Below are 14935 nucleotides of genomic sequence, written 5' to 3'. Positions count from 1 at the left end.
TTTATTTTTCTATGAAAATATTTTATTTAATATCATAAAATATATTTGATAAAAGTGATCAAATTTCATTTTTTCAACTTTAATATATTACTGTCTCTCTTCCATCATTTTTATATCTTAAAATTATTATCCACTTTACTTTTTTACAGTAATAATATATAAATTATCTATTATTTTATTTTTAAAATCACCTTTCATTAATAGTTACTTTTATAAATAAATATTTAAAATACTTTTTAATATTTAATAAAGTTTAATATTTTTAAAATATTTGATTTTTCAATAATAATTTTAAGATTAATTTTGAGGAAGAAAATTTAACCTTTTAAATAAAAAATCTTTTACTTTTTAAAAAATTCATGGAGCCAAATCACCAAAATTGGGCCATTGGACTGTAAGGATTGAAGACTTCAATTATCTGTCCAACATGGACTTCAAAACCTTTTATCAACTACATTGAATAGATATTGAAACCCAAGATTTATTCGAGTTTTTACAACAAAACATGTCAACTGAAAAAAGACATGAAATGATGCGTGTAGAGTGTAGTTTTGAAATTATTCCTTTGTAATACGTAAATCAAAATGCATACTTCTACAAGGAAGTTAAAAATAAAACTTCTCTATGCAACGAACCTACCTAATCAAATAAAACATATATATTATCAACACAAACCAAGCTGTTACCTCCAAATCATTCATTTCAAAAGACTATCTATTTCATTTCACACACATCAAAATTGAATCTGCTTGCTCTCAAAATTTTGCCAACCCACAAACACGTACTCAAGGCTCCCCCTCCTCTGAATCTGCTTTCTGTCAAAATTCTGGCAACCCACAAACAGATATTCGAAGCTCCCTCTCTGAATCTGCAACTATAATCCACACTTCAATTAGCACAAATAAATTTCAACAGCATCTAACACAGCCGCTTTGAGAAATACACGGATAAGATCGAACTACACCATCTGGATGCCATGTTCATGACCAAACAATGCTAACATGAAAATAGACTGAAAAGGAACATGATTGATAACATACCAAGGGCAAAACATTCAATCCTCCTCCATGGGCACTTGTGGAATATCAAACCTGTCTTCCTCGATCACTTTGTTTATCACAGAAATAGGAGATGGTGATTGGAAGTCAAGGAATCATGACCTTATCTAATAACTGACCAAAAACAAAGGAAAAAAGGGGGGAGGAAAAACAACAACAAGAAGAAGGGAAGGGGGGAAAGACTAGAGGGACAAGGGAAGCCAATGAAAGAGAAACTAAACTTTAAAATTTCCTGCAATTTCAATAGAACAAGCAGTGCATTTGAGATTGAAAAACTTGACAAATTCTGGAATGCAGTTAAACCAATCTATGCTTACATTAATGACTTGTGAAGACGTTTTGGATAAAAGATGCAAAAGAACATAGATTTTACCAAAAAGGGAGCTTTATTGTGTCCATTAGAAGAGTGCATGGCCCATATCCTCTTTAAAACAATAGTTTACTTCTGTTATTATTGTTATTATTATCGGAAATAGTATTATTAATTGAAATATTAATCTTTTTGCAAAGGATATTCATTGACATTGGATCCTCCTTTTCACCGCGATTACGGCTACTGTCTAGCTCTCGAATAATTTCAGGAGTTACCTACAATCAAAAGAGACATCAGGAATAACACAACCACTAAGCCATAATACCAAACTAGGCATATAAGGACTAATGTTTAAAAAATATCCAATAATAATCCAGGTACAAGTTGGGATGGAGATCTTACTAATTTATGTTTTTGCTTTCCGACTAGTGTTCTAAGATTCTGCTTATCTTCTTTCGTCAATTCATTCTTGTACCTGCAGGTTCATAACACAGCAACTATATTATATGCAGCTTGGGCACAGTTAGAAAAGGGGGAAAAAAGGAAATAGAGGGCGGAAGGGGGGGGTCTGGTCAAGATAAATACAAAGAAAAGGGAAGGACATTTTGTAATCCTACTCCAATGAATTACATCACAAACAGGTTGATATGCTGAACTTGTACTATAAACAGTATTAATATGAATAGTATTAATATACGGGTCACCTATGTTACTTGGACTCGGATATGGGTGTCTGAAATGGATGCATATCCCTATGCCTGATTATCAATTTTATAAATAGAAAATACAGGGACATGAATCTAAATTTAAATAAGGTGCTTGGATATGTTATGTAATATAAAATAAACTAAAATTTAAAAAAAATATACAGTTATATAGTAATAATTATAGTACAAGTAGATGAGCAAATACAATCAATATGTGATCCAAAATACAACCAAATAACTATTTCAATCTAAATAAATTCTCTTCCTCTTGAGTGAAAAGAATGCTCTATTAACTATGCATGAATGTCACTCGAGCGTCGACACGTATTCCATGCCGCATCCCATGAAGTGTCGTGACGACACGGATACGGCATGGCAAAATGAAGAGGCATGGCAAAATGAAGAGCTAGTAACACATCAAAAAAAATATGGTTAGAGTTCAATTGGAATCTTGAAAAACACAACTTTCTCTTTAAATTAATAAAATAAAAAAAAATTGTATTATCTAAAAATAGGGAAATCCTTTAAATTTACTATTCTTTTGTTTCAAAAGTAACAGCTACAAAAATATCAAAATCTATCTGAAATACTAAACTACTTCCCTTTTTTGTTTGCAACACAAATTAATTGGAACTTAGTTTGTGGCCTTCGGAATGCATTGGAGTTAATGTATTTCCTTGATGTAAAAGACGTTGAAAATTTGAATCTATGAAGATTCTATCATAGAATATTTAGTTTTAAAAGGAGTATGAAAGAAGTACCACGTTGAAAATTCTATCCTACTTTCATTTGTTATGAACCCTCAATTACATGCTATTACATCATCAATCATGCTGACAGGGCCGTGCTGATAAAATAATATGTTTAATTTGCTTGGATCCCATATATAAAATTAAATTTAAAAACAATAAACCAACAACATTCTAATTATAAAAAAATAGTTTACGTTATTGATTTCACATTGCCACATAAACATAACTAGCAACATTAGAACATTTGTCCTTAAATTTCTGATTGTCAAGCACAAACTTGGGTACTTCTTTGTGCCGAGTGATAGATGAAAATGTTATGCAAGAAAGTGCCGAGTGATAGATGAAAATGTTATGCAAGAAACTAGGAAAACAGGGTATGCAGCAATGTCCTATGCAATTGGACATGATTTCTTTAAAAATGGCTTTGGTTTTCTTTGACTGGGATAGAGTTTCTCTGACTAAGAGAACATGTACACAACAACAACAACTACTACTAAGTTTTAATCCCAAATTATATGAGGTCAGCTACATGGATCCTCTGTTGCCATTCAGCTCCATTAGCATGGTGTAGGAACCCTCGTCTCACATGTACAGAGCAAATTTTAGAAAATGCAGAATTGTATACGTATTTCCAAAAATCAAATGAAGCCCTAAATAGCATACAACTAAGAAAGATTAAACGGGGAAGAGCTATTTCAGGAAGATATCTATGCATTGGTAACAGAGCCGAATGCATAAGAAAATTTCAATTTTTTTATGAGATGAGGAAAATGAAAATTAAGAAAAAGGTATAAACAAAATTTTATTCAAATAAATCTCAAACCTGCCTCCACAGCCATTGGCCTTCAAAAAAGAGACAGACATGGATTAATGCAAATGCCAAAAATTCATCAATTTGCAGAATCCACTGTGTACCAATCAACATGAGCCTTAATTATGGTTAGTTAGAAATATAGAGTTGGACTAGATTATTTTACTAAAATTATTGCTACTTTTGGTTGCCCTCGGGCTACTAAATGAATTCTTATACTTTATCACTTTATCTTAATTTTCAAAGAGACTTTAATATCTAAAAGGACAATATTCATCAAACTTCTTTGGTAATTTTTTGGTTTTTGCTATCCAACATTTAAAAAATTTTATATTATTAAAATTTTGTTTCTATTACATGGTTTCTATATAAAAAATAGAAAAGGAAAAGAGAAGTTTGCTACAAGGAAAACTTTATATGCTTTATATGCTTGACAACAAACTTTATATGCTTGACAACAAAAAAGGATCTTAACAACTCCAATCATCAAACACGCAAACTTTATATGCTTGACAAGAGAATCAAGGCCCAAACTAGGCTCATGGATAGTATGATCCAGAAGAAACAAAAGGAAGGAGCTTGTGCCACTAGAAAAATTCTCTTATCCAGGAAGTGAGGGAGCTGATACACGTGGAAGAACTATAAGTATCTGAGGAAGGTGCAGGGCAAGGAATGTGAGGTTTTGGAAAGAAAATTTAGGTTAGCCTGGGGGGATATTATTCTTTTGTTTGGCAGTTCTTCTGCGGGGAAGGGGGATTGTGGTAGAGTCCTTATAATAGCTTTGTACTGGTTTCCTGAGTACTTGATGTAAATTCTGGCTTTCTTTTCTTAATTCTTATGTCAAACCCTGTTATTTTTTGTTTGGGTAGTTGAAATTCTTAACTCTACCATTGTTACCTCTCGGCTTTTTCTTCTCCCACAATGGTCCTTTGCATTCAAGTCGGGATCTACACTACCAGAAAACATTGCACCCCCTAGTGATTTGCATTCTGGAATGCTATGAATCATTATGGACTTGCAATATGAAATTTGGATTTTGAAATGCAAACAACTATTATGTAGAGAATCAAACAAGCACACAAATCTCAGACAATATTTGTATGGTCATTATTATGTTCATGTTATGAATTTCAAATTAGAATAATAGAAATTCTTTCTAGTTATTCTTATTTCAATATATTTTGTTCACTCAGCAATTTTAAGGAAATATGTTTTTAGACAGACATTTTATGTTCCTAATTTCATTTCACATAGCAGAGCTACACACGCCCTAGGTAATTTACATTGGAGAATGAGTGCCAGAAAGAATACAACGCATCAATGTGCAGTAACTGGAAGAACATTGAATCTCTTGATTCTTTAGGTTTCCTTGGACAGGACAGAAGATTCAGGAAAAAAACAAGATAAGCTACACTAGAAAAATGTCTTCCACCAATTAAAGACTAACTAGATGTGGTCATACAGCACAAGCTATCTTTCATGTTATAAGTCATTGACCACAAATGTGCCATGCATGTGCCAGCATGCACACATGCATCCATGTGAGAATATTCAACACTTATATATGACGAAACAGGGTGCAAGAAAAGAAATAATGGAAATCCACTTACCTTTGCACAAAGGCAAGAAGCGACTGGTGCCATATTACGGGCATTATTCTTGTCTCGTCAAGAAATCTCATAAAATGAGCAACAACAGCATCAAGTACACGATAAGGCAATGCATATTTCTTTTCCAAAAGAAGCTTGATAAAGTAACTGCAATTATTTACCAAAGCAATGTCAAATAATTTTTTTAATCACTTTGTAACTAAAAGTGGATTCACCAATACAGGTTCAAAGTGTTTTGGCATTCAGAAGAGGTTTAAACTTCATAAATTGATAATTTTTTTCTTGTTTTTATCAATAATCAAATATAAGTCTTCTTTGAGTTTCTTTGTCAAGTGTGTTTGTTATAACAAATAAGCCCATGGATCAACATCAGATAAGAAAAAGGGAAGGCAGCATCCAACAGCATGCATGGAATATGAGTCACTACATAGAAAAACTCAAATGAAGCCAACTCCTCTTATAATTCATAACCTTTGAAAGCACACTATTTACATTTTCAGCATACTGCCTTAAGTATATGATAAATCTTGTGTTATTAGTAGTCATCAATTACAATCTGAATCATGACATTGTTCAACATAAACCGCTCGGAAATGTTTTGTTTTTAATCACGTGTATACAAATACTATTACTACAACATAACCTACCAAATTTCTAGTCAATTGAACTTTATGATGCACTGTTTCCAAAAAAAACACCATTAGTGGTACCAAAATTTTATTTGGTTTTCAAATACGTCAGCAATATAACTTCCATACATCTAATTCCAAGCATGTACAATACTATCTTTAATATCTTATCAAGAGCAGAAAAATCAGTACCAAGTAATAACTTTTTGTATTATATTAAAACCAACATAAGAAAAACAACGGAGCCTACACACCATGCCAAAGACGAAAAATATTAACATTCACAGTTCTGGAATTGGCATAAGCAAATCATCATTATTTAGCTTCCTAAAATATCATCAAACACATCAAGACTCAACTTTCTACACAAATCTCACATGCAAAGGAAGGCAAAGACTCCACCCAGAAGCAAACTAATGTACATAGTTAAGATGAACAATTAAACTATTACATGGTAAACCTTTTTTCCCATAGACTCGGAGTTTGACATATGCTAAACATACCTTGTTGTGCCACAATACTCCATCTCTGCAAGCTTCAATAATGCAGCACTGCAATATCATTTGAACTTTTGTGTTAGGCATCTTACTTGTACATTAAAAAAAATTAAAGTAAAGGTGCAACTCCAGCAGCACAACCAGCTTCATATAAAAATTCTCAAAATTAATTAAGAATGAAAAACTGTAACAAAAATAAGTAAAAACTACATCACAATGATATATTTTGATAAATATAGCTAATGAGAATGATGATTTATGATTATGTGATTTTATGTTATAAACTATGAAATTTAGAATCATAGACAATTATCATTGTGCATGGGCTGATTCTCACATTTAAATTTAATCAAATAATTAAATAATAAGAAAAGTGACAGTGGATTAAATTAAGAGGTCAGAATACATTAATATAAAACGTCATAATTTGACAACTATAATTAGAGAAGAAAATTAACAAAAGCAAAAAAAAAGAAAAAGAAAAAGAAAGAAGAGGGAGACAAAAAAAAAATGGCTAGAGCAGAAAAAAAGGCTAAAAAAAGGTTTTATGTGCATTTTTCTGTTTTCACAGTAAAAATGAAATCTTAAATTTTGAACAGAAGTCCAATACTCTAGAAAAGGAGTCGATAGAAACAATAGATTCATATCGAATCATATGATACAATCACGCAAGAAATCATTTAGCCAGGACATTAAGATTATGCTGGAAGATACAAGATTACACCATAAAAACCTACGCATACCTTGAATGAAGCATGGGAATGGAAACCTTTTGAATAATACTTCCAACAATGACGGCCTCCCTAAGATTACAAGTCCCTGACTGCAAGTCAAATCAAACATAGGTATATTGGAAATTAATTAAGGCAACACACATAGAATAAAAGTCTCAACAATTTCCATCAAGACTATTGATAAGGAAACACTACATCAACTCTGTAAAGTGCTTATATAATTATAAAATGAAAACAGACCAAGGTAAACTTAATACAATTCCATCCATATAAAAGCAAGTAAGAGAAATTATGCATGCAATAGTCAATTTGGTAAATGAGTAGTCAAAGGAAAAAGTAAGAGAAGCAAATATAGGAGTTTAAATTTGCTGACCATGTTCAATTTGGAGCCTACTCCAAGCCTTCTAATGTCCTTTCCTAGTCCATATTCAATCATATAATTATAGGTCTCTCTAAATTTGATGGCTAGTAATTGGTTTCCCTCTACTTCTTTTCAAAACGTTCAGGGCCATGAAGTTGAATGAGTTTTCTTTAGTTTAAGTTGAGTTTAATGATCATTCTTATGTGTTATTCATTTAATCTTTTCTAATGAAGGTAACATAAGTTTTCCTAATCTATTCAAGATTTGTACTCTTATATGAGTTAGAAGGCTAATTAAGAAATACTAGGAGAAGCAATCTTCTAGTATGTCCTAAAACATTGATACTTTGAGCAGCCATTAATCTCTTTCAGAGGTAAGCTTTCTAGTTCCTAGAGTAGTGTAATTGCTTAAGAACCCTTGGGAAGACTCCTAGAATTCTCATCATTTTCAGATCTTAATACCCAACAGATTTCAGCATTCAACCTATCTGGTAAATCTCCTCAAACTCCATTTGGACTGGAATCTTAATCTCAATTTCACCCAAAGTTAAAACCCTTAAACTTCATACAGTCTCCCTCAAAACCTATTTGAACTGAAATCCTGTTTTTAATTCACCCAAGTTAAACACTTAAACTTCAGATGCCATGAAAGCATCTGACCTAGAGTGTATTTCAGGTTTTGACGTGTGAAAAGATTGAGCATGCCACTTGGTTTGATATATCATGTTCAATTGTTGCATTGCCTCACATTGTCATATGCTTTAGGTACTTGCTCAGGTCACTGAGAAAAAAAACTACTAAATATCAAGGATGACACTAGACAAGCTGGGGCTATTCTTGTAATGAAAAATTTTACTCTCTGGATTGGAATGAAGTGTTGCCATAATGGTCACAGAATGGAGAATCATATTTTAGCAACTAAGTGAACTCAAAATATGAAGTACCATCTAGATGATTCTCATGCTTGTATATACCTTACATAGTGGAAACAATATTCCCTTGTTGAATGCAGCAGGTTTGTAAAGTGATTTTTTCAGAGCTTGATACAGAGCAAAATGCAGCCTCTTGTTCTGTTTAACATCATCTCTGATTCGAGGAAGCAATACAAGCCTATAGAAAAGCTCTGCTTTCTTCGCACCCAAATTGGAAGCAAAGATTCTTGTCGCTTGATACATGGCATTTGGAGACCAGCTCTCAGGTTTAGTCAGGTACAAGACATCCTCCCATAGTTGCATTGAAGGGATATGCTTAAATGCTTTAGGCATTTTTCCAACTGTATATCTACTCAGAAACTCACCAAGCCTGTAATTATTAAAAATAAACTATTACATTAAAAAATACTTAACAATTAGCATCTTGAAAAGGTTTGCTAAAAGAAAATTCAGTACAACTTTCAAAGCAAGCCCAACAAATGAAAGAGAAACACAGTATCCTCAATATTTGAAAATTAGATTACTGCAAATTTATGTTGCATAGCAATTGAAGGATGACGGAGAATTTACCCCTTGTATAAATCTATTATAGAGGGATCCAATTTTGGCATGGGTTGTGTATCTGCAATCAACCAGACCAATTTTCCATTAACAGATAAGAATCAATGAACATATATTAAAAAGGATAAGCAAAACCTCCAGTTGAAGACAGCTAAAAATCATAATTCATGACAGATATTTAGGAAATGTTATTAACCTGAAGAAATATTTGCATTCTCCTGTTTAATCTTTTCAATTATGAGGTCTGCAAGTGTACGCTGTGGACCAGCTTCCTTTGATAAGAAAGCCTCCAGTAATTTCTCCTCATCCTCATCAATCTCCTCCTGCCACACCCGAAACAAATAAAGAGGAGTAATGATAAAAATAATAATAAAAGTCAACAATAAGCACTGTCCATGGCACACTGTAAATTTAGCTTGCTAGAATGTGAATTGTTGGGAAGGGGAAGAAAAAACACACTCTACAGATGCTCCTTTCTCCTAGTAATTAAATTTAAGAAAAATAAACACACTCTCCCCTCCTCTTGTACCAATTCAATTCTGAAACTAACCAACTATTCAAACAAAGCGACTTACGGTACTTTATTGCAACATAAATTGAAATTTCTTCCAACCATGTTTAGCAATAATAGTATAGTCATCATCAAAGAAATTATGAAAGACACATGGCATGTGCACATTAGATAAATAATAGCAAAAAAAAAATAAAGAAATAGCAGAGGGAAAGAATTACAGCCAGCAAACATTACAGGGTCCACATAAAAATGCTTATGATATTGTTTTGACATAATGTTTATGAGATTTTGCCACAAAAAATCCTATTATGAGATGATTTAGGAATCAATGCCATAAAACTTCAGATCAAGCATCCAATAGAATAGCATCTAAAATTTTCAATTTCTAGGTGATTATATCAACCAGCTCATGTATCTGTATCTATAGAAGAGACATGAGTCACAGCCAAGCAAGCCCTCACTATGAGGGAAATATACTCTCTCAAACTAGAGGACCTAAAAAGAAAAAAACTTTTCATTCATACACATAAATTTATAATTTAATAATTAAAAGATTAACAACCCAAGCAAGAAGTAGAGCTGTGTGATCAACAAATTAAATCAGCATAGGGCACTAAAGGAACCAAGCTATCTGTGAATGTATAAAACAAGCTATCCTGCGAGTTATCACTAATTTAACATTAGTAGAGCATAACTCGTCTTCACTTATTATGAAACAACAAAGTCATCAACTCCGGCCTATACACTTCACCTGGTTCTAATATAGTAATTTGGTACCTAACACAATGCAATTTCAATCCAACCAATTTATTCCTTTTAAACCAAGTGAAGCCAAGCAGAATTGTAAAGAGAACTCACATCACCAAACTGGGTTTGAGTCTCAGAGAATCCACTAAAATCATCAAAATCATCGTCCTCCTCTTCTTGTTGATGCCTAGCAGCGTCTTCCTCTGCCACAACAAAGGCATTGTTAGCAGGATTAGCCTGCTCAGCCTCCTCTTGAATCTCTTTTTGCTGTATAAGAGCCTCTTTCAAAATTTTCGAGCTCATCCCCGAAGATATCATCTAGAAATAATGTAAGAATAACAACACTCGCTATCATATGAAATTATCAATCTGAATTATATAGTTGCGTAAGAGGATACAGTTTCTTGCTTTTGGTGATGTTTTGCTGCCTTCGATCGTTTCTTAGCAGAGGCAACGCAGTCAATGTCTTCTGCGATAAAGGGCTTAGGGTTTTGGTGTCTAGCTCGCTTCTTCTCCATTTAGGCGCCTGAAGATAGGGAAGGCAAGGCTAGGGTACCGCTAAATTTAATATATCTATTACACGGACTTATCTATCCGTACCCGATTACCTATTCAAAATCCGAATTTATTCAATGCAGACAGGAAAAAAAAAGGAAATAAAGATTTTAAACAATTGAGAAAAAAAAAACTCTATTCATAATTAATAGAATTGTTACTCTATAGTTTCTGTCTTTCAATATAAAAACTAAATAATATTTTTTAAAAAATTATAATTCAATTATTTTTCAATTTAAATATTTTCTAAAAAATTATAATTCAATTATTTTTCAATTTAAATATTTTTTAAAAAATTATAATTTTATTTATTTTTCAGTTCAGTTCGGTTTGGTTTGAAATGGATTTTTGAGCTTTTCTCTAATTTCATTGAATTATGTTATAATTTGGGTCTAATAAGAATTGATTTGAACCTATTATATTTAATTAATCATAAAATCCAATCAATTAATAGTAAAATCCAAATTAATCAACAAATTCTAACCTAATATACTTAATCAAATATAATAGTTAAATTATAAAATAATTCAAACAACTCTCAACAGAATTTTAGTTAAAATATAAAATAATTCAAACAACTCTCAACAGAATTTTATTTTGTAATTCCCAAAATGCTTAGCTAAGAATTGCAATTTAATTCTCCGACTAAAAACTCTCAACAGAAATATATACGCTGAAATGATCAGCCATAGTAAATCAGGGCAGTTCATGAAACTTACAAGCTAAATTTGGCAAAGAAACCCAAAACTAGTATTAGATAGTTTCGAAAATATAAAGAAAATTAAGTTTAAACTACACCATAATTATAATTTACCACGATTGCAAGGAAGAGATGCGAGCAATGGCCATCAGGGAGAGATGCGAGCAGCTGCGTCAGCCGTGAGAGAGAGACGCGAGCCTCGAGCGATGGCCGTGAGAGAGAGACGCGAAGGAACTGGCACTGGGTGGGTGGGTGGTCGTGGCTGCAGGACTGAAGACGCGAATGATGGAGAGAAGAGACTCTGGCTTTGGCGAGTGGGTGGGTGGGTGGCTGCGGGACTGGCGACTGGGTGGGTGGGTGGTCGTGGCTGTGGGACGAGAACGGAGAAGGGACGAGAACGGTGAGGAGTCGTCTCGCGGCCGTCAGGGTGCTTCAACTGAGACTGAGGTTTGAGAGAGAGGGAGGTAGGTGGCGTGGTTGTATGCGGGATGGGAACTCGGGAAGTGTCGAAGTGATATAAGCGTTTAAGGCTAATTCGATTGGTTTGATGGATCTCTAAAATCGAATGGAATTGATTAATTTGAAATTTTTAAAAATTAAAATGGAATTAAATTGAAATTTTTAATTTTTTTTTCAAAATAAATAATGTGCTTTCTATTTCGATATTATTATATTATTTATCTATTAATTTATTTATTTTTGATCTCTCAATCTTACTTTAAAACTAAAAACCAAAATTAATAAATCTAACTGATATTTAACAATGCCAATAATAATTTTTTTAAAGAAAATTTCTCTGAAATTTTTTTAAAGAAAATTTCTCTGAAATTTTTTTATAGAATTAAAAAATAATTTACCTAAAAAAAATAGACTATACTTTTTAAATTAAGTTCTTAACTCTCACTTATTTATTATTATTATTATGTATTTTTAATAAATTAGAATTTTTTAATTATATCACATGATAAAATGAATGGAAAAAAGGACATTACGTAATACCTGTGAATGCATGAAGTATTTTGTTTAGAATCTTTGCAGGGTTACATATTGGTGAAGAGAGGAAAAATACTTTAAAATTATGAGAACGCATGTAAAATGTTATTAAAGTAACAGTTTAAAATTATTTTAAAATAATTATTTGTGTATTATATATAATATATTTAATAATCAATATATTTTATATTTAATAATATTATAATAATAATAATATTTATTTATTATAAAAAATAAATAAATTATTATTTATATAGGATAACAGAAATAAATAAAATAAATTTTTAAACAATTATAATTAATTTTTTTTAATTGGACATTAAAAATTAAAGAGTAAAATATGAAATCTCTTATATTTATTCAGATACATTTATCAATTAATTTAAAATTATAATTTAAATAAATAAAATTAAAATAAATGATAAAAATATCATTATATTTAACAAGTCATTTTTATATTTAAAATAATTAATAATAAAAAAAATAATAAATAAATAATTTATCGTGACAGTCTTCCTATATATAATTATAGTTATTTTTATATATATTAAAACTAATAATTAATGTTCCTAGATAAATAAATTTTAATTTTTTAATATATTACCTACTCATATTATTTTATTATTAAGTCATTTTTAAAACTAATAAATTTTTAATTTTTTGTATGCACATTATATAAAGTTACATTGTGAAGGAATTATAATAGATAAATTATCTTTCTCAACAAGAAAAGTGACTTGTAACCATTTGTGCCATTAAATGTTGTTTTCGGGCTAGGAAAGTCTCATGTTTGGTTATGGTGGATAGGCTTGGAGCCTTGCTGTATTGTGGATGGTCCATGAAAAATTGTTCTATGGCTTTTGGGCCACAGGCTTGCAGATTAGTTTTATTCCACCATTTAATTTTATATCTGCGAATCAAGATTGGAATCTGGAAATTGTCAAGAGTTTGGTCTTTTATTTGATATTCTGTCATGAGGATCCATGGGATATGGAAATAGTGGCAATAAATAGCCCATTGGGGTGAATATATAATTGTATCAGGTAATTGGTTTTGTTCAAAAAATTGGGTTTTTGCTATCTTGACTTGGTCAGGAATTATGTCTTCATTTATTCCAAATTTGTTCCACCATTGATGGAACCAATATGGTAATGGATATGTGAAAGTGTCTGCAAAAAAGAAAAAGAAAGAAACTGATAATTGGTCATTTTGCTTTAGGAAAGTTCTTTCCCAAGTCGTTTGATAATCATAATAATTATATTTAATATTTTGTCTCATTTGTCCGTTTGTCATTACTATTTCTCTTGTTTTATGGGGCTCTAGTCCCCAGTCTGTGAGAGTCCATATTTTTAATATTCTTATCTTACAATACCTCAATTTATTTGGAATCTGGGATCAAAATTGTTATAGATGATAAGAGAATTGGTATTAACTAGAATGGCTTCATAAAATTGTCGCATTTATGGTATCAGAGCCAGTGAAGGCTTTATTTGTCTTAAATAGATTCAAATTAAACTCTTAGGGTTGGAACTGTGTCACGAAAGTCATAAGTCAGGCAAAAGGAGTAAGTCCTGCAGAACGAGTAGAGAAGGAAGTGTATGTGAAAACCCTAGACTTTTAAGATGAGTTTATTTAGGAGAAATAGATCTTCTAGGTCGAGACAACCTGATAACGAACTTATAAATGACTTAAATATTAATACAGGTACTAGTAAAACAATTCTATCTAGAGAAAGTATTTGGAATAATCAACAATTAACAAATTGGAAACCCCCAAAGACACCAATAGACACAATATATAAAACAGGAATATTAGATTTTAAATCAGCCAGAGCGATTAAAACAAAAGAAAAAGTAGTACCTTTATATTCTGAAAATCAATCCATGAGTCTATTAAGTAAAAAGACCATAATAAAATATATTAATCAAGGATATAGATTTATGCATATAGGATTAGTACAAATTGCCATAAAACCATTAACGGTAGAAGGATTAAATACTAGTATGCATGTAGCACTAAGAGACTGTAGACATTTAAATTACAAAGATTCTTTGTTAGGATTATTTGAAACCAGTTTAACTAATGGACCAATATATTCAAACTGTTTCCCTAATTTTACAATTTCATTAACTGACCCTCATATAATGAAAATATTGACACTAGACATATTAACACATAATTATAATATGTTAAAAGGATCTCATATTTATGAAGTATTTTATAGATTAAATTATAAAATCATGAATACAGGATTATGTCCTAATGCCATAGATCATAATAGACAAACAGGAGAAACAATTTTTTGGGAAATTGACCAAACCAAAGCTAACATAAATATACCAAAGGCAATACAATGGAAAGATGTCAGTCTACCAGAAACATGAAAATATCCAGTCAAAACCATGCCAAGTTTGCCTGCCAAAGAAAATACAGAAATAGATTATATTATTCAAAATAATGAT

At 31.4% G+C, this 14935-nt stretch overlaps 1 protein-coding gene across 2 annotated transcripts; it reads right to left on the bottom strand.

Moving 5' to 3' along the window:
• Positions 1-546: 546 nt before the first annotated feature.
• Positions 547-11998, bottom strand: LOC110600201 (bystin). Of its 2 annotated transcripts, none has more exons than XM_043950484.1 (13): positions 11595-11998; positions 10624-10833; positions 10337-10543; positions 9161-9287; positions 8974-9025; positions 8446-8773; positions 7121-7200; positions 6384-6431; positions 5252-5398; positions 1774-1846; positions 1574-1646; positions 1041-1134; positions 547-874 (listed from the first exon to the last, which is right to left on the bottom strand). In XM_043950484.1, the coding sequence occupies exons 2-12, from the start codon at positions 10741-10743 to the stop codon at positions 1055-1057; spliced, it is 1335 nt and encodes a 444-aa protein (XP_043806419.1). In that variant the 5' UTR covers positions 10744-10833; positions 11595-11998; the 3' UTR covers positions 547-874; positions 1041-1054. The 2 variants fall into 2 exon arrangements, with proteins under 2 accessions (XP_043806419.1, XP_043806417.1); XM_043950482.1 differs by having other exon boundaries at positions 547-868; positions 11595-11997.
• Positions 11999-14935: the final 2937 nt, after the last annotated feature.

The sequence above is a fragment of the Manihot esculenta genome, chromosome 14 (assembly GCF_001659605.2).
Source record: "Manihot esculenta cultivar AM560-2 chromosome 14, M.esculenta_v8, whole genome shotgun sequence".
Lineage (NCBI taxonomy): Eukaryota > Viridiplantae > Streptophyta > Magnoliopsida > Malpighiales > Euphorbiaceae > Manihot > Manihot esculenta.
The sequence above is the reverse complement of the archived record's forward strand: the minus strand, read 5'-3'. Positions and strand labels throughout refer to the sequence as shown.